Here is a 27,468-nt window from a genome sequence, read left to right as displayed (position 1 = left end):
GATTGAGGATGTTAAAATTGAATATTCCGAAGATTTTGTTTAATTTGATTTTCTTATTACTAAAAGACTTACAAAAAAGTTTAATTCATATTCACATATGAAGACTTTAGTCTGGGGGGGTTCTAGTTCAAATATAATAAACTTTATCAAGATCTATCACGGTAATTAGAAGTGTGCTAGAACAAAAGTTTTTAGAAAATTATAAAAAAAACAAGAAAAAAAATGTAAGACGCAATGCAGTTTACCTCCTGATTTTTATTAGTTGGACTTATGAATATCAGCTTATTGAAATTTGTGATAAAAGACTAAGCCTTGTTAAAAAATCGTTTTGTAGATTTTGGTTGGAGACAATCCAATAGATATCTCCTGCACCACAAGTTACAAGGCCATGGACATCTACAACGACACTGGAGATTATGGCAAACGTACTGCAAGTGCAGGACATCCCAAATCTGTTCGTTCTGAAAGGTCGGTGCAAAATGTCGAAACTAAAGTTGACCCAAGAACTTCAGGGGTAATTAACTAGTAAGGGGAGGATATTTCGACCAAAGATATGTCATCACACATGTAACACCCTTCAAAGATACATAAAGATCAATTTTGGGTGCAAGGGATTCTGATCAAAGGATTTCTGGCGGCGTCAAGCCAAACCTGAATCCTCTAAACTATTTTGTGTGAACGTATCATAATAAAACTTTCCTGTAAGAAATATTTTTGACTTTAATTAAAATATTTAATGGGTACACGATCCTTAATGTTTTGCGCTAACTTAAAAAATTAACGGAACAAAAGCTCGATATAAGCAATTTTTTCTTATTACATAAACTAACAATACCGTCCCTGGAGAAAATTGCCATGGAGGAAGATTGCCAGGTAGAAAAATTCCCCGTGATAAAATTGCCTGTATTTTTTTCAAACTTCATGATGAATAATAAAATATTTTAAAATTTATTTGTTCCATCCCTTAAGGGAGTACCTTCCTTTGTGAGAAATATTATTGCAATGCAATTTCCTACCATTTTTTTAAATTTAATATAATCTTCTAAGAAATGGATCGAGAGGATTGGTTTGGTAAAGGGGGGGGGAGAGTGATAAATAGCTTTGAGCCTCTCAAAATATGGTTGAATACCCTTTGCCATCACATTAGCCCGGGGGTAGTATTGTATAGCTAAAAAAACACCACCAATACATCCAAGGAACCCCTCTAATATCAAAAAATTGTTCCTTACCAAGAAAAATAGATGGAATTTAAAAAATTGCAAGGAAATTGTATTGCAATAATATTAGTCATAAGTGAAGGTACTCCTTAAGGGGGGGGGGATGGAACAAACAAATATATTTAGAAATTTGTTATGAATAATATCAATCGAATTTATAATGTGTTATTATTCATCATAATGTTTGAAAAAAATAGGGGCAATTTTCCTCCATGGGCAATCACACCTAGGCAGTTTTCTGCGTACGCATCTTTGTCTGTAAGTACAAATTTTATCTATGGTTTAGCTTTAGTAGTTTTTGTTGTTTCAATATTCTATCTTTTTTAAGATCAAGTATTTTTATAATATTGTTTGTACAATGTGTAGTAACATAACTTCATCTTTTCATCATGCGCGGTAATTAGGCTGTAGCCGTAGTAATGAGGTGGACGGGGTCTTAAACTAGAAACAAGATTCTAAATTTTTCTTGGACATACAATTAATTACTATCATACATCGGAGCATTGAGGAACGTGTGTTTGTCATCGAAAATAAATATTACCAAATAAGTGTATGAAAGAATATATATAAAATATAACAAATTACAATTTAGCTTTTGAATTTTTATTAGTGAGATTTATGAAAATCATTCAATTGCTTCAATTTTTAATATACACAAGGCATTTTTTTCCATTCATTATCCTAATTTGAAATTGTATTTGAAGGCGAATAACTCCACGAATAATTATTCTAGAGAGCTCAAATTAGAATGGTGACTATGGTGTCAGATTTTGTGTCAAGAAAGAATTCTAATTTGGTGCAGTTTCTCTAAATTGGAATCAGATCTACGTATTCCCTAAAAAATCAACATTGCCAAAAACTAATTATGTTATCTGCTTATCATCCGCAATTATGTAATAAATATATTTTTAATTTGTTTTTTTAAATCTTTTTGTGTAAAGTGTTAATCCCACAAAGTCTCTTAATCAAAAAATATTTAAAGAGAGAGAGAGAAAAAAAAAACTATCCTCGGGTATTAAAATACAAAAGTTCAGTGTATGGACAAAAGGGAGAGACTCCTATTTGATATGATTTTTATAACTTTAAATATGCATAATCATTATACAAAAAAAAAAAAAAAAAAAAAAATTGGGTATAGGAACAATGTTTTATCACGTTTTGGAAAAAGGAAGTTATGTTGCTAGACCCTTATTTAAAAATCGAACCATTACTAAATGAGCTCTTCGGATCTATGTAGTTGTAAAAATTTTAATTTAATTACGTTTCATTCTTATTTAAAAATAAAAACATCGACAAATGTTGAGAAATTTACAAATTTAGTAAAATATTTTACAATCCAAAGTCGGACCTCTCTGAATATTGCTCAAATACTACCATTTTTAGCACAGGGACATATTGTTACTGTTAAACCCGAATAAGAGGTCGAAAGAATGAAAATAAAAACTGGATTTTTAAAGTACCCAACAAGATCCACCCTAACATACAAACATGAAATATTATGTACACAATTTAAACATTAATAGTATGAAATAAAATATTTAATTGACAGGTTCTTTAATTAAGGCACGAACGTGACAATTTGATGAAAGATGAAAACTTAATTCATGAATGACACGTTTAGTCATAGACACATACATTCCCATATATCGTATAGCAATAGTGTTCGATGAAAGAAAAAATATTGGGTTTCTCTGGAGTTCAAACTCACAAAAACTAAATGGAGTCGAGTAAGGAGTTTGGAGTCATCATTTAATAGTTTAGTTGTGAAGTAATTATGTTACCATATTAATAAGGCTTATTAGATTTTTACTAGTTTTGAATGGGTTTAAAAAGACTTCAGTCCCATCAGTTTGGTCTTAATAAAATTTGTCAGTTCTTGGACTGGGTCTTTTTTAGTGATCATAAAAATATGTTTATTTGATATTGTATATACAAGCAGAGGGTCCCTGCGATGCAGGACTAAATAAAGGGAAATAGAAACAAAGAATGAAGGTAGAAGAAAAGAGTAAGAGAGAAGGATATTTAAATATACAAAAAGAGAAAAAAACGGGTTCCTTCGGTATAAAACTGGCTTTTAATTACCTCCGAGTCCCAAAAAATATGATACAAACATGATTTGTCATTTTATACATCTATTTGCTAAATTTCAAACTGATCTGATGATTTTGGATTCAAAAATCATCGTAACACCAAAAACAGACTTATAAACATATATAAGATATTATAAAATTTTTGGGAGGCTTTAGAAACTTTAAGGAGGCTCAAGCCCTCCCCCCCCCCTAAAAGGGGCTAACGACACCATTAGAGTTGCTTACTACGTCATCATTTAAGTTGCTGAAGATTCATCATAACCTCTTTCAAAGTACAAAAAGCAAAGTTAATGTAGAAGGTGTGAGGCTAGAACTTCTTATCATACGTTCTATCAGCTATCATTCATATTTTCTTTATTTTTATATTATTCAATCCTAGTTAGGATTGAAGAAAATGAAAAGATAGCTAGGGCCTGTAGGACTGACGAATCAGTCCTTATGACTGTTAAATACAACTCGACTGATTAAAAAAGACGGAGAGGTCGGGGGGGAGTTGGAGACTGATTGAGATATCAGCCAATAATTGGCCCAGTTTTAGTTTTGCAAAAATGACATTAATTTAAAAAAGTAGAAAGCATAATTTCTAACGTGGATTTAATAGCTGTCTAAGTAGTTGTTCCTTAAATATAAAAAAACAAAACACGTGGGCCTCTTCTAGAGGGGTAACCAGAAGAGTTGGGAAAAAGCTACAAGACTTATACTTGTGAGCCTTTGCTCACAAGTATAAGTCTATTTGAAAGTATCAATTCTAAGCAATCACTTCTGTTAACCAGTATATCTGCTATGGGGCTACGTGTAAACTTCGCACGTAGGTAGAAAGGGGGAGGCACAATTTTCACAGTGGATACCGTGTGTAAATTTTATTGTTTGGGCACTACTAATTTTATGCTCTTTCGGATTAGTTATTTTTTTCAGCAAAAAAAAAAAATTAAGATTGTCTCCCATTTACCGTTCCCCTGATTTTTTTGGAGTAAATATTTAAAAAGGTATATTTACCGGCCTTCATTATTAGAATATACAAAATATAAATGATCCTTTACTTTTTGGCATTGTATTCTGCTCATTGGTGGACCAGGCATAGTTCTTCACGTAGGTAGTAAGATGTTTTTGCTCCGCAATCAATGTTAAGTAGGGCTCTGAAAAAGACATATCTTTATGAGTTAAATGCATATTGGGTACCTACATATATATATACTATACTACAAAAATATAATCTAAATGATTAGATATAATTGATATGATAGTCAAACTCCATGTATATACACATTATAAAGATATACACAAATTATATCAAACCTTTTGTGCATTTTCTTATTACTAATCAAAGAGTTTCCCATTGCCACATAATAGGAATCATAAATCATATATGTATGTATAATTTGAATGACTTTTTATTTTGTGATGTGTCAACTCAATATTTATCGACTTGGTTCGACTCGAATTGAGGGAATTATTTCTAGACTCTTGTCAAACGGTAAGTCGATTTTCACATTGGAAAAACCCAGAGTTGACTTCATATTTCATTGGACCGACTGGATTTTATCACTAAACCTCATCAAATCATGCTCGTTACGAAACCTCGTATGGTAAAAATACATAATGCCGGGAGAGAAGAGTTATATTTAAGTATTTCGGTAGGTTTTGTTTTTTTAGGTAGAGATCAGTGATTGACCCTAAAGGGGTAATACCAACATTGCCAAGGTTCTTTCATTCAATTTGAGATGAATGTGAATATTATATTAAACATAGTCATACTAAAAAATTATATAAATGTCTTAATATGTTTTCCACCATGACACTAAGTTTAACAGCTCCTAAGTCACTCATGACATCGTCTAAAGATGATAGGGTTCTGTTTTATTTTGGTCACTCTACCATTGTTGCTTCTTCCAACACTTTTCCTAGATTAGCGATTTCCGGCCAAATAGGGTAATTTTTTCCACTTAGTGGGTACATTGCTGTAAAAATAGCAATATTACTGTATCAATGGTGGTCAAAGCTGCTTGACAGAAGTCAAAGAATTTTTGAGGAGAGGAAATTCTAGACTCAAAAGCATCAATAGTTCCGTATGAATTACCTCAAACATCATGGCGACCGGATGATTTTCTTCACCGATAATGAACTTACAGAATGTATAGTTACATCATGAATAAATGATCAATAATTCATAATAAATGGCAGTTTCTTGTAGAACAGATTTAGTGTATATAATTACATATAGGATATTTTAAGAATTGGGTGGTTTCCTGATTCCTTGTTCTAAAATGGGTCGTTATATTTGAAAGGTTGAAAAAAAAATCGATTTAGATGGATATTTTCTACAGAAAAATTGGATGGATGTATCTACGCCCATTCTTCCAATGAGATGATATTTTTATAAACCAATTAGTTTAGTCATGTCATCGATATAAAAACACGTTTATGACATAATCTAATATGATTTTGAACGTAAGGAAATGTAGGAATTAAATAAATTAAAAAAGTATTTTTAATGGGAGTCATGGTGCTGTGGGTATACTACACTATTAAATGTTGTCTCATTCCCCAAACTTTTCGCCTCAAGTAAATCCCTAAAAACTCTCCTCAATTAATTCAAATCAACACAAAACTATTTTTTTTTTTACTGATAAAATATAAGAGGCAAGCACTCAAACAAGCACTTCCATATATATAAATGAAATTTATCAAAAACGATAAAAAGTTTTATCATGTAACCGGTTACTCTTTGCAAAAGAATCGAACATATATTTGTATGAACTTTCAAAAACTGAATTATTATTATTCTTTGTTGAATAACAATTTGAATGGGGAATTTGATGTTAGTTTGTTTGTTTTATATGGTGTAGATGTTGGTTCTTGACATATCTTATCAGGAATGTGTAAATATATGTACCGACATCCATAAATATTAGTGTTGAGACTCGGTCCAAGATTCGTGCTTTTTCTTTTAGTTCAGTCTTAACAAATTTTTTTAGATTGGGTTATTTTCTAGTACAGAAATATACAGTATATTTTGTTGTCAACTGTCGATGTTTCTGCTTATTTTCTCCTAATTAATGTTCTGAACGTTGATTGGTTGAAATAGATCTTGTTAAGCTCTGAAAATTTCTCAACAATTTTTAAATAATAATTTCCTAATTGGGATGAATTCGCAAACTACCAACTGATTTTGGGCCTTTTTTTTTTTTTTGAAGAAAGGTTTCTTGGTACAATTAAGGCAACAATAGGATTTCAACAAATGCTTCTGTCTAGACCTTAGATCGAGATTATCGTTTTTAAATCGTTGATTAATTATTTTGGACCCATTCTAGGAATAGATTTTCTCGCCTATTCTGATTTATGACCTGTAAAACTATGATAAATGCAATTCATTTGACTTCATTAGTCGTTACTGTACTGATTATGGAATCGAGAAAAGGCCATTGAAAATCAATTGATGATATGTTTCAATGCTACATTTAACTATATTTTTTATTCTATATGTCCTCCATCACAAGCAATAATAACCTCACCACACCAGCAAACAGATTGGGAGCTCTTGACGTCCATGGCGTACTACATTCTAATGGTGGTAGCTCGGACCAAATCCACATTGGGATGAGAGGTATAGCAGATATTATTCTGCAATACAGTTTAACTTGAAAAGTCAAAGGGGTTGAGGTCACGGCTGGGAGTGGGTCACATGGAGGCAGGCCAAAAGTAAATCATATTGTTACTCCAGATGTTTTGGTGTTTTTTGACACTATAGTGTTGTAATGAACTTCCTGATGTTGTAGACATTCAAAATGGAGATGTTAACAGTCTTTGGTGCCTTCTCGGCACTGTCACCGGCGTAGAGTAAATTGCACGCACGTTTTCTTTTTTTTATTACACTAACACTTTTACACTTAATGCCATGTGATAAAAATACAACTTGTTTATATTTGTTTCAGCTCTCGTTTTGTTGAGTTTCATTAACTTCATTACTCAAAAATAACGAAAAGGATCGTCATTAAATTCTAATGCAAGTCTTGTGCCCCAATTTAGACACAAACTTATATTTTGATAACGGTCCTGACCGAACTTCTTTAAAGAACCGAATCAGTTCGGTCCACTAAAAATCATAAAGGTCTCAGACCGGTCTAGGATTTTCAGACCGAAACTCTAGACTTATAAATATGTATATTATATGGGAAACATGTGTGTTCAAAAATTAAATAACAAGAATGTCAAAACATATGAAATGACGTGATATTTACTCATTAAGATTCATAAAAATAATAAACAATATTCTTAATTATAAATGCATCAATATTTTCTCTGCAATGAAATATGTATATTTATGTATTAATGAGGTTAGAAGTGTTTAATGTTCATCTCCCTTTCTTATAATACGAGAGAAAATACCTCCTGAGGAGCCCAAATATACATTTACATTAGATATACAATAGGGTAATTACTTTTTTACATCATCATAGTTCTATATACTTTTTTTTAGATATTATTTATTTTATGTTTGCAAAAAAAAAAAAAAATTTTTTTTTTATTAATTTGAGTAATAAACGTCACGCATAAACGTATTTTAAATTTATGTCATTAGCTTATATACATAATTTTAGACCCTTCAAGAATTCAAATTCGATGTAATAAAGTCGTAGGATAGAATGAATCTCAGTGAGGATCTATTTTTTTTACGACAGGATCCCAACAATTCTTGAATTGTTACTTTTACATTTTTTTTTATATTGCACCATGACTTCAGGGTACATCGATGCGATAACCATCTCATCCTAAAGCCACAGAAACCCAAATTTAATTTGGCAACCCGTATAACACATACCCCTAAGATTGGGATATAACTATGTTCATCTATTAAAATCACATATGTTATAATAAGAATTTATAAAATCAAAACACGATCCCAAAATGGTTTATCAAAATAATGGCACTTATTTAAATACGTCATTAAAATAGCCAGTTTTCTTAACGCCATTCACGAGGAGTAAGATTTACCATGTCCATGCTACTGGGATAGATACAAATGTACAGGGTACTATTTTTTTATGATACTACTAAAGTAGCGAATAAATTTATTTGTCAGGGTCTCAAAAACATAAAATCAAAAACACTAAATCATTAAAATAATATTTTATTTACCTATACAGTCATATTGAGATAAAGGACACTGGTATTTTTCAAATGAATATTAGAGTATATTCGGATTTGTTTTATATCGTAAGTATTAAATAAAAGCTAAAATTTTGGGATACTTATGTATTTAATTAATTTTGAAACTCGGCATTTTGAAGCAACCTGTGTTTAATCATATCCTGTTTCTTGACAAATCATCAAAAAATTTAGCTTATCTTTCAGCAAAAGTGTTTTTCGAGGGCATCCATGATATGTATCCGTGTTGATTGAAAAGCAATGTGAAATGAATTTAATAAAAAAACAAACACGCACTAAAAAATATTGGTGTCCGCCAATCCTGTTTCTTCTAAGCGAAGTTTTTTATCCATTAAAAAACTGGTATCTGAGAGAACGTTGTCTATAAGCATACTTTTCTTATATCCGGATTTGACTGTATCATGTATATTTGAATTATAAATTAGTTGATGCGTGAATTTTTTTCATATTAAAATAAAACAAAGGTAATTTTTGTAATTTTGCAGTAACAGTGTGTCTTTTTATATTTCAGGAAAATAATTTAATAAAAAATGACTTAAAATGTTATTACACTAATGTACATTTAAAATAATTCCTTCTTTAGTTTCAATTTACTCGTTCATGTCACATTTACTTACAAAGGAAATACCATTAATTATAGATATTTGATAAAATTAATCATAAATCATTTTGTATTTCTATTACAAAACTCTCAACCACTCCCGTACGTACGAGTATATTTAATAGTAGACTCATCTCTTGAAAAAAAAAAGTTTCACCCACGAGACGGGAAAATAATTTATACTTTGAGAAAATGGTGTTGCTGATTAGATAACCCTATTATATGAAGCACAATGTATATGATATAACTTTTAGAAACTCATCATGTTTATATAGGTTTAACTCAATAAGATGTAAATGCTGGGTAGATGGATTTAATTGGGAATATATCTTATTTTATAGTTCTGTAAGATTAGTTGATTAGATCATTATTTATAAACAATTTTGCAAAGATCTTAGAAATGGGGATTTTTCTGGAGGAAATCCGGCTTTAATTACTTGATTGGTACAAAATGTATGAATTTAAAATTATTGCAGGACACTAAATCTGATGGCATCAATTTATTTTTAAATGATAACAATGAGTTTAAAAAATCCCCACAAATCGCACCAATATAAACTAAAGAGATAATTTGGAATTAGTTTGATTTCATACTATACAATGTCACACCATTTATTTTCGGCGGCAAACACACGTTCTTCACTACTCCAAGACCTGATAGTTAATGAACGTAGTTCCAAAAAAAAAAACAAATCACTTTAGAATATCGCCTCCATATTGAAACTTCGTCCAATTTGTTATTGGAGCTACGGCCTGATTGCCACACATTATAAATAAAGAAAGTTTCGCTGTTGCACCCTATTTGGCCTCCAAGCTCACTGTTTTTATAATAGAAATAAATAGAAATTGAAGCAATTTACCGGTTTCTACAAATCGCAACTATAAATACTTATAGGTTTAATTTGATAAAAGAAAATGTCAGACTATTTATTGATAATATTTATTTTCGACAGCACACCCACGTTCTTCACAACTTCAAGGCATGATAGTTACTGTCTTAATTGCCAAAAAAAAAAAACCACCTGTAGAGTCTGGCCTCCATATTGAAACCCTGTCCACTTTGTTACACCGACTACAGCCTGATTGTCACGATTTATAAAAAAGAAAGTTATGTTGCTATTTTGCCTCCAAGCTCACTGTACCTCAACTCCACAGACTTCTTTCTGTGAAACACACTTGACCTACACACCAAGCAACACAAAATTTGACCTGATGCCCAGGATCCAGGAGGAATTCTAGAATCTGTCAAAGGAGACTGTCATCAAAACCTGGTTCTGTTTCTAACGTAGAATTGAGACCGCTATTCACACCAAATGCAATTATATTGATACAGTTTACATTAAACATTAGTTTTTATTAAAATGGGAGGATTAGTTTGGGAGAAAATCCATTTAAAGCAAAAATCGTGCTGGTTGTTAAATACAGGTCTCACTCGGGTCAATTACGTAAAATGTAGGAACAGAAGTTCTAATTACATTACTTTTTGACTAGTAAACAACATCTTTGACATGGCAGAGTAAGTAGTCATCTATTAAGACATATATGGGATGCTTTGGATACTTGTATAGAAACAATTCAATCCTGTGAAGGGGTTGTTGAAATGTCTGTAATTTATGTCTTCATTACATCCATGGAGGTAGATATATTTACTCCATTTTATTTTTACTCTAAATTAACCCTATTCTCCCCTTTTAGACTGAAGACGAAGAGGGATGATGAAAAAGAATTGGAATAAAAAATCATCTTCCTTTTTTACAAGAAAAAATTATAAATTAGTTAAAGTATTCAAAGAACAGCTCATTAGAATATTTCCCCTTTTTTTTACATATATGTATGTATACATAAATAAATATATGTTCTTTTGAGTGGAAGGTTGAGATAATACTTTTAAAATGATTGAGGGCCTCTGATTTATTGCTTAAAACCCCTCTGATATATAATTTATGGTGTTATTTATATAGAGTATTATGTATATATATATATCCCACGTAGAAAGGTTTACCAAGCCTGCATGTAACTCGATCCTCTTCACATAAATAAAATCTTTCTAGAGGGACAAATATTGGAAAAAAAGAAGTTTCATGCATTCTATCTTTATTTATTATAATACAATTTATATTTCCAAGTCAGTCTTTATTTTAAATTCGTGTGTTGTTTATGACTACGTTTTATGTATGTAGTATTGGAACTACGTCCGATAACTATCTTTTACTAGTTCCATCTTACTTAGATAAATTGAAACTAAACTTAAAACGTCTGCATTTCATTATTTTGAAAAGCTAGATAGGTGAAATTTGTTGCAGAAGAAAGATTGCAAGAAACTCTACAGATTAAGTAACCAAAACTTGCAGTATCATTTAGTCACAATTTTTTAGCGGCTATTTTTAATTAAAAGTTTTCATTGCGCAACCAAACGATAGTTGAAACAAAAAATGAACAAGTTTCATTTTTATCTTATGTCTCTAAGTGTAAAAATGTTGGACTAATAGCCAAAATGGCAACGCGTTTGTGATGTTCTCTGTGCTGGGGTCAGTGACAAGAATGCTGGAGAGACCGTTGGCATCTCCATCCAGATTGCCTACAACATTAAAAAGTCCAGCACTGCCCATAAGCCAAGAAAACCCAAAACTAAACTTCTATAGAATTGGGGCCTGTCATCATGTGGCCCTCTTCCAGCCTTGACTTCAATCCTTTGGACTTTGTGTGCCTTCGAGAATAATGTCTTCCTGTTTTTGGTTGTAAATATAGTATTAAAACAATTCACAAATTAGTTTTGAGTTTTTTTTACTTGATTCTATTAAATTTACGTTTTTCTTAATTTACCCATGCTCCTTCAAGTTTTGGGTAACCACTCTGTATTTATTGTTGTTGTTTCTTTAACAATCTGCTCCAAACGTGGTTTATTTTACTACACACTGTCACCAAAGAAGACGGCTTATCATATTCTAAAAGAAGTTAAAGCCATAGTCAAAGTCGACAAAAATAATATAAGCCAAGAAGTGACCAAAAGCTCACACATATATTTTTGGCTTGTTTTAAGGATTAGGTGGAGGTCAAACATGATACTCCAATGACTGTGCTCTCCAAGAACAGGAATTTGTGCCAGCAGACCGTTGTCCATGTCGGAAGCAAACTAAGAATGCATAGCATTGATACACTTACCGGGCCGTCAAAAAGCTTTAAAACATGGCTTTAATTGCGTTGGGAGATATTTTGGTTAACTTTTTTGCAAATAGTAGCCTCACCAAACAAGAACGGTTGATTGTTTACCTTTTGAACATCTTAATTACCAAGTCTCTAGAATAAATATTAACGGAAAGAGAGCTAAGTAGGTAAGAAGTGGCAATTTTAGCAATTCTGATATTGTAAAGACTGCAGAACCACCGTCCGGAGGGTCAGGGTTAAGGTCAACAATGGTGAAGACATCAACAATCGTCATAGTAGCGGTCGGTGAGCCGTTCCACGAATTCCAATGCTGTAAAAAAAAAAAAAGGTTATATTGAACGACCCTTGCTCACTCAACATAAACAACAATTATGATTTGATTGGTTAGAAAAGCTTTACAATGACCTAAGGTATCACTGAAACCGAATTTTGTTCTTTTCGGACGAGAAGACATTTACAGTGGATACTGTGTACATTAGGCAAAATTATCGGGTTGTATGTTTTAGGAAGTCAACTGCAACCTCCTTGAAGTGTCCACTACCAAACATCAAGCCTTATTGAAGTGTCCACTACCAAACATCCAGCCTTAGTAAGGATGCTCGGCATTATTTCATCTGAAGGTCACAAAATGAAGCCAATTTGGGTCCCCCTTAAATACAGATTGACTAGCAAGGATTACTGGATGAATTTGCAAACAAAAGTGCTTCCTTAGGTTGACAAGATTACAACGTCACAGCATTATTGAGTCCCTAATGCCATTAGTTGAGAAATAGTGGCGATCAATCTCGAACCACTACGTTGTCAACGTTTGTAAAATGTTCCGGGGTCGCGTACAGCGTGTAATTGAGACTGAAAGTGCTCAAATTCATTAGTAGGGTTAGCTAATGAGTTATAAACAAGTTCTAATTTTTAAAAAAATCTTTTGAATTTCATTTTAAAGCGGCTAGGTGTAATTAATTATTCAACCTTTATTATATTCCAAGACTTTCTGAGGGCCCTTCTAGTGACATCTTCTAACTGATTCTATGAAAGCCAAAGCCACTGATAAACATTATGAAGTCAACTTCAAACAGCATCGAGATCTTTTAAACGTTAGCTTTCCGGAACCCATCCGGTTTCAATTATTTGATTTGCACAAACTGAACCAATTTATAGTTCTTACATGACAACAAATCTGATGGCCACCACTTTAGCTCCCTAGAACTATCTGTCTTTGAATTATTCGCGTACAAAGAGTCCTTAACACAATGAATCCCTCTATGGCCAACGTCTTCTAAACAGTCTGAAGGCGACTACAAACTGGATCAAGATGTTTAGCAGTGGTCACTAAACTCTTCCGTTTGGGACTACATTAACTAATTTGTTTTTTAGGGCGGGAATACTTGGATACAAAGATTTGCAAGCTCAGCCACAGAAACGTGGACGAACTGAAGGCCTTCATCAGGTGTGATATGGCTGACCTTGACCATGATCTGGTCGTCAATGCCTGCCTCATCTTCAAACGTCCTGTTGTGAAAGCTGATATTCAGACTGAAAGCGGCCACATTAAGTTATAAATAAAAAATATATGTAACATTCCAATGATACTAATAGGGGATTTCTTCGAGATTGATTCGGTCTAATATTTGGCCAAGAGCCCAGCTTTAGATTGTTGATTGTAGTTTAACCGTTTTTAATTCGTGGATAGATTTTCATCCAGTCTCAATCTATGGACCCGTTTTCTACCCTAAACCCTGATTTGAAACACATCAAGCATTATATGATGTAATTAAATGCTACTGCAAGTTTTATTTAACCACACTGTAGACCTTTCCTTAACTCGATGTGATATGTACCTAATATTTACTGTAAACATCATTATCTAATGTAACGTACATAAATGAATACTCTTTGAGATGGATTTTCTGTGGAATTGATTGATATATTATGTGCATACGTTTACATCCTTGATTATACATACATTTAGCCCTCATTCGTATGTCCTCCCCTTCTTTATCTTCCATTTTTGTTTTACCTTTTATTACTGATATTTAATAAGATCCCTCATCCTGCAAAGTGAAACCTTTTTTGCGGTGGATGCATAAGATGTAAATAGTTAATATCTTATCACGATTTGTACATTAAAATGAATATAATAGGAATCAAAAAAACTTTTAAAACAATGTGTTACAAAATAAATTAGAATGTAAATACTTTCTTTACATTTTTTTAGGTATCATGATGATCCCTAAACCAACTTTCCAATCCTTATCCATCAAATCCGTTTTTCGGATCCTTGAAAGCTCGTGTAATTAGCTAGTGCTCTTTTAAAAAAACATATAGTCCGAGATTTTGACATTGATAGATAGAGGTCAAAGCAAACCCATCATTTTGTTGAATTGATATCTCTTTATTATGATTTTTAGAAAAAATGAGTTACCCAGCATAGTCGCCCTTTTGGTAGAGTATTGCCAATATGTTTGCCAGCATGTCGAAGCTGTTATAGCTTATGAAGGAAGATATATTGAACATAAAATAAAGCTAAAAATAGTATTGAAGCTACTGATGGGACGACTCCTAACAATTTTCAATGTTGATTCCGATGCAATTCTATTAAAAATTCACGACTCCAATTCTTAAATATTTAAATTAATAGTTAAAAAAATACCATTTGCTATAAATTTATAAGAATTACTATTGAAGAAATAAATTGCCTTCATTTACTTACTGTAAATAATATTTGTATTCAATAAAGAGAAAATATTCTTGTGCCCGGCGAGTCTTGTCCAAGACAAATTTTCCTAAGGCAAGTCATCATACGATAAACTTCCCAAACGCAAATTTTGCAAGGCGAACTTTCTTAGATCCCTTTACAGAACTAATAAGAATATTTTGCACTTTTGTCCATGTTTAGTTTGTGTTCAATTTGTTTCTTCTCAGTTTTGGAGCATTTTTTATCTTTAGTTTTTAGTTTTTTTCCAATATTTATAACACTCAAGTAACAAATTTACATGCTCGTTTTTTATATCTTGACAGATTTATATAGTCAATCATTAGATGCGGGATTTCCCGTAAGTGTAAGATCCTGAGGAATTCAAATGTTGAACCCTTAAGTATATATTGGAAAAATATACTAAAAAGTTTATACTTATATCGTCAAAGATTTTTTAAATGGTAGTATTAATACTACTTTTAGAACACCCGGTATACCTATTGGGCACGTCATTGATTTGTCACATCCTGTTAAGTCATCATCAAAAATAAATTACTTTGTAGCCCTTATTACATAAATAAAAACAAATATCGAATTTTTATAGGACATGTGTTATTAAAAATTGTACGCGTCTAAGTAAAGGGACAATTCACTGAAGGGATAATGTGCCTCATTAACGGATATGGCTATACAAAATCTATAATTTACCATGATTACTTTCCGAGGTCTTGATGGTCTTACACTTTTTAATAGACTTCATAATCAAACTTTTATTGCATATCAGATATGAAGGATGTTTGAATAATTTGAGGTTTGGTGGATCTTCCTTTCATGTTAATAATGAAATTTAATTTAAGGGTCAAATTCAAATTATCTGTAAATTCGGATCTGTCAATAGGGCCATGGAAAGGTCATGATCATTATATGCACTGTATTGAAAGGGGTTAATGGCGTAAAAAGGTTATCATTCACTCTAGTATTTATGAAAATTGGAAGTAATCTGTACTTTGTAAAGTGTCCACACTCAGTAACTCTTGAGTAGAAAAAGGCTTAGGGAGAGTTTGAAAGAAGGCCAAGCCCCTTGTCCCTCAAATTTTATTATAAAAACATACAATGGAACCCGTTCAGTTATACTGACACGCAGATATAAAGTCTCGATTTTTTAATAGCATAAGCCGATCCGGATATAAAGACCAAAAACCCGGATTTTGAGACATTTTTTCATCTGACAAATATGAAAATTTGTAATTCTTTGACGAATGAATATGTCTTTGCAATAACTTTTTGAAATTATTTATTTAAACGATAGTTTTATTTATTTATAGTACTTTGTTCCATATTTTCCATTATAATTTTTTGTACTTCATTGTTAAGAGATTTGATCAATTGATATTTACTTTGCTGTTGAACAGCTTCTGCTTTTTTTCTTTTTTGACTATGATAACGGCTGGTTAGTGATATAGAGGTATCATTTTACAGGAACATATTGATGTCCCAGACATCTAAATATGTGTACATAACTATACACCTAGATATACAAACACGATTAGTTTTTTTATCCCCCCCTTAACCTCGATTGACGGAAGTGAAGGGCAAATTATTTTTGCCAACTGCTAATATTATTCAGAGAATAGTTATTAATTATCATATACAGGGTAGGGAAGCAAAACATAGACTCGAGAAATGGAAATATAAATACATCAATAATTTTAAATTTCCAATAATAGTAAAAAAAAATAATATAAACAAGGCTTTTGCAAAACTTTTTTCACTCAATATGGCCACCCTCATTATGAATCACAGCCTTTACACGTCGGCACAAACTCCTCTAACACGCTGTCCCACTATGGAGGACTAAGATGGATTTTTTCCAACTTTTTTCGAATTTCGATTACAACTAGTTCGGAAAAGTTGTCATGTTGTAGGAAAATAACCCATGGAAAATTTCATTCATCTACGATGTCATCTTTAAGAAGCACATTTAGTTTAAAGTTTGAAAGGACACCCAAGTTATTAATTTTGTCAATTAAGATAAAAATACATCAATGGTTATTATTTTACATATATAATTGATGATTATTCTAACCTATAAAAATCATTAGTAAGTTTGTTTCTAAAGCTGACCTAAAGAAAATTTTAATCTTTCCTTTTTGAAAATGTAAAAAAGGGTGCGCACTATACATGGGGCATCTAATTGTTCTGGCTTTTTTTCCTTTTTTTGTGATATAGAACAATTCAAGAAACAAAACTTTTTGAAAACTTTTTATAAGTTAAAAAATATTATCAAAATTATTAATTATCTTAGCTATGCTAAAACATGGATTACTCAGGAGAAGGATAGGAACAAGAGAAAAAATTTAGTCGTCATTTTGTTCCCTACTTATTTTCAATAATTTCATATATTTACTACTCAAATACATTATAGTTTCCATCAAATCCCAATGAGAGAAAAATAGATAAAGACCATCAAAAAGTGAGGACCGATTAGACTTACCCATCTAATACCGAGACACCTCTAATGCTGAATTCCTTATGATATGTAGAGGTGAAAAGCCTCTCTACACCATCAAAGTTATATGTTTTATTCGTAAGCTATTTCCACGAAGACATTTAGAAGAATCATATCCTCCGAAAATGAATTATAAATTAAGTAAGCAATGAATCTTTATTTTCTATTTACACTACTCAGTAAGTGGAAGTGAAAGCCTTAATAAAATGCAGATTGGTTGTAGTTTCCGTACTAAAGTAAACGCTATTTCTGATAACATGCTAAATGTATTTATACGAAATTTTGTCACAGAGATTATGGATCATGTTCGGCAAAGTAATTAGAAGAAAAACTATGATACGGAAGTTTGTACATCAGATCAAAGAAACATATCAAAATTGAAGAGTATATTGTAAATATTTTTGAGTATATTAAAGATGTCATTAAATTAAAAGTTTTTCTACCAATATTTTTTAACCATTTTTTTAATCATCTATATTCATTTATGTGTAACAACTCAATAACAACCTTATTATTGATCCCATTTCTCGAATAAGTTTTCAATTATTAATTCAGCAGACGTAGCTATATTTACTTACAACGACTAACATATTCGTTTCTGTAAATCTCTTATTAGTTCAGCCCATGTGATTACATCACGGTATTACTTTATTAACACCAAAATATACCTGTATTTCGATATCATCCGTCTAAGTTTCTGATTCTTTTCTCCTAATGACTGATCTGAACGTTGATTGGTTGAATTTGGATTGGCTCTTTGTAAGCCATGAACAATAATCGACAATCATGGAATAATAATTTCATAATTGGGAAGATGAATTAGCTAATTACGAAACAAATTGGGTTCTTTTGGGGGTTTCTTTTTGGAAGAAAGGTTGTGTAATGCAATTAAGGTAACGGCCTGACATATCTTGATTTTGAAAACTTTAAGCACTGATATTTCAAAAAATAGACATATTATACTTTTTACAATATAGATTTGATCTACTGACATGAAAGTACCTTGATAATGTGTTTTCTATTAGTACATAATATGTACATCTTGTAAAGGTAGATTAAAATGAATTGAATTACAAGAGTCATGGGAGTCTTTCAAAGAATAGAAAAGACTAATGCAAATTAATTTTCCATTGTTTTTTCTTTGAATATTATGAAATTTTTGCATTTATCCATTTTGCAACTATTGATAAGAACAAAGCATATAAAATACATTTAATTAATGATGGGATGTTACTCACATGAAAGTTTTTGGGTATTATATGTATTTATTTAAAAAAAAAAGTTTTTAATAAAGATTAAGGTACTCTCTAGTACAAGAATTTGTATATATAATATACATATATATGCACGAAGAGAGAACGACTTTTTGTAGTCATATGTTTGTTCCTTTAATCATTTATTTGTGAAGGTTTACCGTAGAACTTTTTTGACAATCACAAATATTGCTAAAGTTTGAAACCCCTGATTTAAATCGAAAGCTTTAGTTATCATAAACTGTACACAAAATCAAGGAAGTATAAAGTTTCAAATAAGATGATATTTTTTTATGATATTTGTTATTTTTTTTGTTAAATTTAATAGAATATTAATACAATTGTATTATTTTATATGAATATTTTAAAACCATCACTGCTGAGTAATGGAATACTTAATAAAACTAGGGGAAGAATCTCATAAATACATTTATTTTTCTACTAAATGAAGACATAATTAGTAATAGTTATTTACTAATGCTACACTAACGCCATCTACATTAAAAGTTAATAAAGAGCAGAAAAGAGTCGATGATTGACCCTCTAAAAGTTACAATTTCTCTGTTAGTATCTTACAATCTGGTTTATTTGGGGTATCACTTGAAAGTTCAAAGGGAAATACATACATATTGTACATATGAAGAGAGAACATATTATACGTATAAACTATCAAATGTAATGATGAACGTTTTTGCTCATGAATGCCGGAGAGTTATGAGTTATAAGTGTAAGTCCTTGTCGGACTCTGAGTAATATTGAGAATTGACATTTGAGTAATTTCTACCTCTATCATTGGTAGATAAGGAGTGGTGTTTTGTATTTATTATCTACCAAAGTGTGATATGGTGATGTTAATTGCTTACCTTGCTAATAGATTTGTTTAGGAATAATTAGTGACTTACAGTAGGATTGAAGATCGATATCGGAGTAATTCCTGCCTCTATCATTAATGATAGATAAGGTTTGTGGGGTTTCCTCTCAAATATTCTTCAGAATTGTCAGGTTGATCAAGTTAATTTTCAGTTTTTTTAAACAAACCGGTGGATCGTAGGTATTATTTTCATCTATGACAATGAAATGCAATCTCCTCTGGGAGCACCTCTTAGTACACGGATCGACTTTGATTCTCTCTTCCCCTTATACCCAAGACGATCTCACAGCTTCTTCTACTTTCCAGAGCCTCCATAATAATAATAGTCTGAATCCTAGTACTCCAATAATATCTCATTCACGTTGCTTCGCTAAAGAAGAAATTAACTTATAAAAGTTCTGTTGTGTTGATTGAATTTCAACTTTTCGCTAAAAATATCCATGATTAAGAGATAGAAAGATAATATATTACGTGCGGAGAAAATTGTCCACAATATAGTACAGGGTGGTCCATTGAAATCTGAACACTTACTAATTCAATAATTAAGAAGGTTGAGTGATTGAAATCAATTCAAATTTCGATATATTAAAGTCTTAACAATGAGTTACAAAACAAAATGAACTTGAGCTCTCTAGTTTAGGCACAAGTTGAGCAAATGACACTTGAACGTGATTGACGAACTTTTATTCCTGTACTTCAAACAGTTGGGCGTCTAAAGGACCACTATGTACACCGTAGCATGTCCGAAACGTTGGAGAGGAGGAAGGGCTCTATCAAAAATGCCAAACTTAATCCAGATGAGTTAACGAAATCAGCCCATGCCAATCCCCTCAAGCCACTGAAAGAGATCTCAAGGATTCACTCTAGACTGTCCAGAGAGCTATGAAAAAGTGGGGTTGAAGAGCCTTATGAGGGTGGAGAGTCCACTTTTGACATCAGCAATGAAAGAAACACATATGCTCCGTTTCAAGACTCTTTTCAATGTGTCTTTTGTACTCTTTTTTGTCACTTTTGGCCTCCCCCCACCCCTTCTACAGTCCTGATGCCAATGCCTTCGACTACAGCTTTTGGGTATATGACGAGGGAAAGGCCTGCAGTATCTACCATTCAAACACTAAGGTCCTCAAAACCACAGTCAGTCAGTATTGGGACGCCATGACAGAGGACTACATCTGCAGCGGGTGTCAGCCCTTCATCCGCCTCCTGGCAGACATCATGGATGCTAGGTCGACTACATCATTCATGATTAGTAGAGCTCAAACACATCTATTTATTATACTTATTTTGTTGAAATTCCATTTTAATTCATAAAATATCTTGTTGAAGTTTAAAATTCAAAGTGTTCATATTATATTGCACCACTCGGTAGAGTTTGAAAGATTATTAATCATTCAAACTCTATGTTCTATGTAAATGGAAGGATCACAAAGATCCTATTCATACATTAAAATGCTTTGAATGACTTTCATTTAACTTTAATTCCCCCTTCTACTATTACATCATAATCAATCAAAATGTCCATCGTTTCTTTATTGAATACAGCATCAAACTCACATTAGAGAATATTTATCAAAAAATCTAATTGAGTATAAGGAAATTGATATTTAACCATAATATTTTTATTGGGCCTTTCAATCAGAAGGCACAAGGAGTTATATTCTGGGATTTATTGGGGTTTTACCCTATGCGGAGTTCCCAGAAATCCTACATATGATTCTTTCAAAATATAAGTTTCATTTCACGTTATACAATTCATACAAAATTAGTTTGTTCATCATTTACCTTATAATAGTCGGATTGGGTAAACATAATTAAAAAAAGGTTGACCTGCGAGCTCAAAAAAACAGCCCAAGCTATAATAGTTGTGCAAAAAAATTTCAGACAAGTTGTAAAACTTGATAAGTCAACGTCTTCTACATCAATTTCCTTCTTTTTTCTTCTTTCTGAAAATTTACTATCATAGCGGAAGACGTCACTGGGATCCTAAATTAGGAATATAACTATGCAGAATAATTGAAAACCCCTAAATATAGCAAAAATTAGTAATAAATTATTTGAAAAACAATATTAGATTACTTCATTTTTAACTTTTAGCTACTACATTTACACACACAAATTTAACCAATGACGTCACTATAAAGAAAGGTTAGAGTTACTTAATAAATAATTTCTGTTTTCCCTTCCGTGTTACCTAACCTTGTTCTAATAACATTTCAGTTGAATCTTCCCTTTTTGTTCACGTTAAATTCAAAACATTAGAGTTTATTATCATGTTGCAAGAACAACAAAGGTGAAAGATTGGAACCTAGCTTGACCCCAGAATATCTCCAAAACAGTTACTGCAGCCAAATATAGCTTAAAGGCAAACTTATACTATGTCAAGGAGCGCCTGGATAAGGGCGAGGATCTGGGAGAAGCTCCCAGGAGTGGTTGTCCAAGAAAATTGACTTTTGTAGGTGTAGTCGAATCCATTAAAGAGCAACCAATCGGATCTCTCTATGACGGAGATGGTTATAGATGCCCATGTCAAGACGCATCAAAGAAGGTGCTGGTATCTCTCCACGACCCCAAAAAGTACCACTCTTTACGACAGTGACGGTGAAAAAGTGATCCATTTTTTTTTTTTATGAATTCTTGGTATCTCCAATCACCAGAAATGAATTCCCTGGATTAAAGTGTCTAATGATAAGTAAAGTCAAAATCCTTTAAAATCCAACACTCAAATGTTAAGATCTTAAGGAAATTTATCAATGAGTAATGGGTTTGTTCCCATGTCAGAAACCTACTGCAAATTCCACCGGCTGGAAGCCGTTAGAGAAGAGACATTATCATTAGTAAGATTATATTAATACAATCTTTTTGGATATTATATGTATAAAAAGTCATACATCATTGTTTAATTTGTTTATTTTAGTCTCAAAACTTTTGCAAGACCCAGTTTGACTACGACTAGCGTAGAACTTATTCATTCTTCGTAATATATGAAAAGAAATACACAAACTTATCTGTATTGATTATTTCCTAACGGGATCCCAATATTTCCTGCTCAAAGACAATTTCCGGGGAAATGAGAAAACATACTATGTGTGTATAATACACAGGAAAATGAAGACACCTATAGTAAATATAACTTACTTGAGCAAGTAAAAATATTATTATTTGTTCATTTTTTGAAAAAGAATCAATTTCAGTTCATTGCCAACTTTTTGAACTTTACAATGTAATAATTGTTTCCTATTGGATGACAAGGAGTTTCGCTAATAGTGGTAGGTTAGTTTACTTTGATGATAATTAACTTAAAGAATGATTTTCAGTGAGTACGGATCCCTTCAAAGTACTTTAACTTGGGAACCAGTATTTCTAAATATTTTTAAACACAACAAAACAATAACATTCTTGCAATGGATCTCGAAAGCCTCTAAAGTGCATAATAATTTGTACTGTTCAGCTGTTGATTTGTTAAATCTTGTTCCTCATTAACGTTCTAAACATTCTCACTATTTATTTAACTAAACAAAAGCTTATCAAGACATGAATAGCCCAACTATTAATTATAGAATATTGCAACATTTGGATATAATGTCGAAATTGGCAAGCTTTAGTATCATGTGCAGTTTTTTTTCTTTTTCTTTTTGGATGAAAGGTTTAGAGATACAATAAATATTGCTATAAATGTACGTCAAACTTTATCAAAAAATATACTCCTCCACATAGGTACCTTCCCATCATTTTTGAAATGACGAATAAGGGTGATTTCTTTACAGGGTGCTTAAATTCTCTTTAAAAAATCTATATGCAAAAAAAAAAAAGAGAGTATTCTGAGTTTTTTTACTTCATAAATTTAAAAAATGTATTTACAATATGGCAAAGTAATTTCAACTACACAACTTTTTTATTTTATATGACATATCACCGCAGGGATAACTGTTTCGATACGAGGGTGGAAACTACTAAAGATCTACTAAAAATTTGGATGGTGAGTAGAATTAGTCTCCTTCTCGAATACGCTTCACCAGAAATAGTGAAACACCTTGAGATCAGGGGATGAAAGAGATAACATATTCGAACAATAAGATCCTTTATTCCTTCCCTTTCTGCTCATGCAGCTATAAGGTGTCGAGGGACTTTAACAAAGTTATTAAGGACATATTTTCATTTAAAGCTGAGAAGCTCAGTTTTATTTTAGTCTGAAAAATGGCACGAAATTCGGCATCTCTGTTTACGTTTTGCTTGCAAACTCCAACTTGACTCAGAGGATAGCCCAAAATGTTGATGGTTTAATCTGTGTTGTAAACAGTACTAAGACGGACGTCTATCACTTTTTTGGAAGTTCCCCTCTTTCCTATTCCCGTGTGAAGATGGTCTGAGATTCTTCTTTGTCTTGCTATGCCATAATTCCCAATAAAAAATAATTTTATTACATTGCTATTTTTATCTCATTATAAACCCAAAAATATTATACAATACACGAGAATAACATGTTGAAAAAGTACATCAAAGAATAGGTTATTGTATTTCAAGCCGTGAGTAGAAAAGAAATAGGAACATAAGGTTCTTGTGTTGCCTGGACAACAGGCATAGTTTCGACATCATATGTAACTAATCATAAAGCAAAAGGGTATACTTATACCGGGTGGTTCATTGAAATCTGAACTCTTACTACTTCAATAAATAATGAAGGTTGACAGAAATCTTGACGGATTATTTAAGATATTATTTTTTTTCATAACTAAAAAATAATAAATTGTTAAATAACAATAATATATAATGATACATAAGAATTAGACTGGCATAATGAAGATTATTTTCCTGATGCCGATTCCAATTACAGAAAAAACACCCGATTCTTCGTTTTGATTCCCATAAATCGTTCCATGACTTATGAAAGGGTGACAAATATGTCATGCGACAAAATCTTCAAGGTGGAAAATTACAGAATACAAACTTGTATGTATGAAAGATATTTTGAATTAAACTATCAAAAAAACGGAATTTGTATATGTAGAAAAAAAATAATAATTGCAAGAAAAATTACCCCAAGTAAAAATGTTGGCCCCAAAACAACCTAAAACTGTGATTTCCTACCTATACACCTCAGAAAACTCTATGTCGTCCTTCTTTGGCTTGTGATGATGTCATTTGTGTGTTGGTAGATCCGCTCTGCGATTCACTTAATTATCTTACTCTCTGCTTCAAAGCAAGTTATTATTTTATAGATATAATAACCTATAGACATTTCACATTAGATAGATTTAGGTAAGTTTTGGATATATGTAAGTATGAGATGGATCAATAAAATAAATTACAGCTTACCTTGATATCTCAGGTATGGTCAGGGTTGTCAACAGGGGGAAGGCTGACTTAAATTAAGGATTTTTTAATTTTTATAAAAAAATATTATTTGAATTTTGTGAGAATAGTATGGATTTAAAAAAAAAAATTCCAAAAAATTGATTTTTTTGTGAATGGCTATTAATTTTTGGAATTAAAAAAAAAAATTCAAATTTGAAAATTTTAATATTTGAATTTTTCTAAAAAAATTTAATATTTGAAATTTGTTTCCTAAAATTACTTTAATTTGAAACATGTTTTTAATTATTAATTTAAATTCATGAATAATGGTTTTTTAAAAAAAAATTCAAAAAAATTATTTTTTTTGTGAATAGCTGTGCATTTTAGAAATTTAAAAAATGTTATTTTTGAATTTTTTTTTCCCAAAAATTGAATATTTGAAATTTGTTTCAAAAAAATTTTACATTTGAAATTTGTCTCCAAATATTAAATATTTTGTGAATAGCTATGGATTTTTGAAATTTTTTTGAATTAATTTTTCTTGTGAATAGCTATAGATTTTGTATAAAAATTTCCAAAAATTGTAATTTTTCGATTTGTTTAAAAAAATCTAACAACAATCCCCCCTTCAAAAGAAAATCACATTTATATATAATCCTGAGGACGCCCCTAATGACCCTTTGTTTCGACATAAATGTAGCAAGAAGTGTAAATGTTTTAAATGTGATCCGCCCTGGTTGAATTTAGGACCAAATTAATTTTCTTTGTATAGTGATTCGACATTTAATGATTGTAAGAAAATTATTGAATTACCATTCCACAAATTTTGAAAATTTATGGAAATTATTTTTTATAACATTTAAAGTTCTTATGTAAAACATATCTTCTGAAGGACCAAATAAGAGAAACGAAGAAATGAACGTTGTTAAAAAAATCAGCTAATAATTCAATATTTTTTTTTTCGCACTGAGGCAATAGAAGATGAATTGTTGTCTAGATCGGTGCTTATTTTCCACTCAACTTTGAAGTCTGGAAACCCGGCCAAATCTTTAAAATATCTTTCATAATCTCTTATATGTAAAAAAAAAGGTACATTAACAATTTTATGACATTGCCATTTTTCTCTCATAAACCCAAAAGTATTATATAATAGACAAATATAATATGTTGAGAAAGTCTATCAAAGAATAATTTATATTTAAACACGTGAGTAGACAAAAACATAGACATAAAGTTCTTGTGCTGCCATATAGAAACAGTCATAACTTATACATATATGGAACAAAGCATGAACCAAATACGGGTTGATCCATTGAAATATTAACATTTCCCAATTGAATAAATAATGAAAGTTGAGTGATTGAAATTAATTTATATTTCAATATGTTAATACATAAATAATTATTTACAGGAGTAAACAAACCTGAGCTAGCTTACGTACAAGTCGAGAAAATGACACTTGACGTGATACACAAATTTTCATTCGCACACTTCAAGCAAATGGGCGTCTCCAGGACTAGACCAATCCTCTCAAGTCCCTGAGGGCCCATGTCATAGATCTCGGGATTTAACACCAGATTGTTCTGAGAACTATCGATAAAGTGGGTGGCATGACTCTTGTGAGGGCGGAGAGGCCACTTTTGACGCCAGTAATGAAAGCCACCCATGTCTTCCGCTGCAAGACTCTCTTGAATGAGTCTTTTGAACTCTTTTTTTTCCACATTTGGCCTCCCAACAGCTCTGATGCCGACCCTCTCGACTACACCTTCTGTGTACATATCGAGGGGGAAACCTGTAGTATCTGTCATTCAAACACCAAGGCCCTCAAAGCCACTCTGATTATATATCACTGAGACGCCATGCTCGAAGAATACATGTGCAGTGGGTGCCAGGCCTTCCCCCACCACCTGGAAGCCATTCTTACCACTAAGAATGACTACATTAATGATTAAGAAAAATTCAGGCACACATCTATTTGTAGTATTAATTTTGTTGAATTTATATTCCTGATTATATTTTGTAAATGTTTAAAGTTCAATGTGTTCAGATTTTAATGGACCATTCGGTAATAGGTCACAAGTGTTTAAAAAAATGTTTCTAATACTAAATCCCAAAAAATAATATTTTTATATGTTGGTGTAATATCTTATGTAACAAATATTTATAAGTCTGTTTCTGGTGTTATCACTCATCGAATCAAAAACAGTTTAACAAACCAGTCTGAAATGTATGTACATATATACTAAAATTAAACAAGCCTGTTTCTATAATATTTATTGGCAGGAGCGTCAGCAGGGGGTGAGCTGGAGGGACTGTAGCCCTCCCCAAATTAAGGAATATTTGCTTTTTACTAGAAAATTTAATGTTTGATTTTTTTTTTTTCAAAAAATTTAATTTTAGCATTTTTTTGTGAATAGTTTATGATTTTTGGAAAAAAAAATCCAAAAAAAATAATTTTTGGCTAATAACTATAGATTTTTGAAATTTTTTCCTAAAAAAAATAATTTATCAAATTTTTCAAAAAAAATTATAATTTTTGGATTCTTTTTTGAAAAAAATCCAAATCCCAAGCCCTCACCAAAATATAATCCTGCAATTGTCTCTGATTAGGC

At 31.5% G+C, this 27,468-nt stretch overlaps 1 protein-coding gene across 1 annotated transcript in view; it reads right to left on the bottom strand.

Annotated features, from left to right (window-relative positions):
• The window catches only part of LOC121122241 (uncharacterized), a 74,868-nt gene that overhangs the window by 38,450 nt on the left and 8,950 nt on the right, over nt 1-27,468 (bottom strand). The window contains exon 3 of the mRNA XM_040717229.2: nt 4,348-4,443. Within this exon, the coding sequence (XP_040573163.2) occupies nt 4,348-4,443 (96 nt within the window). The remainder of the gene's footprint in view (nt 1-4,347; nt 4,444-27,468) is intronic.

This window comes from Lepeophtheirus salmonis, chromosome 7 (genome assembly GCF_016086655.4).
Source record: "Lepeophtheirus salmonis chromosome 7, UVic_Lsal_1.4, whole genome shotgun sequence".
Classification (NCBI taxonomy): Eukaryota; Metazoa; Arthropoda; class Copepoda; order Siphonostomatoida; family Caligidae; genus Lepeophtheirus; species Lepeophtheirus salmonis.
This window is presented reverse-complemented; position numbering and strand designations above follow the sequence as displayed.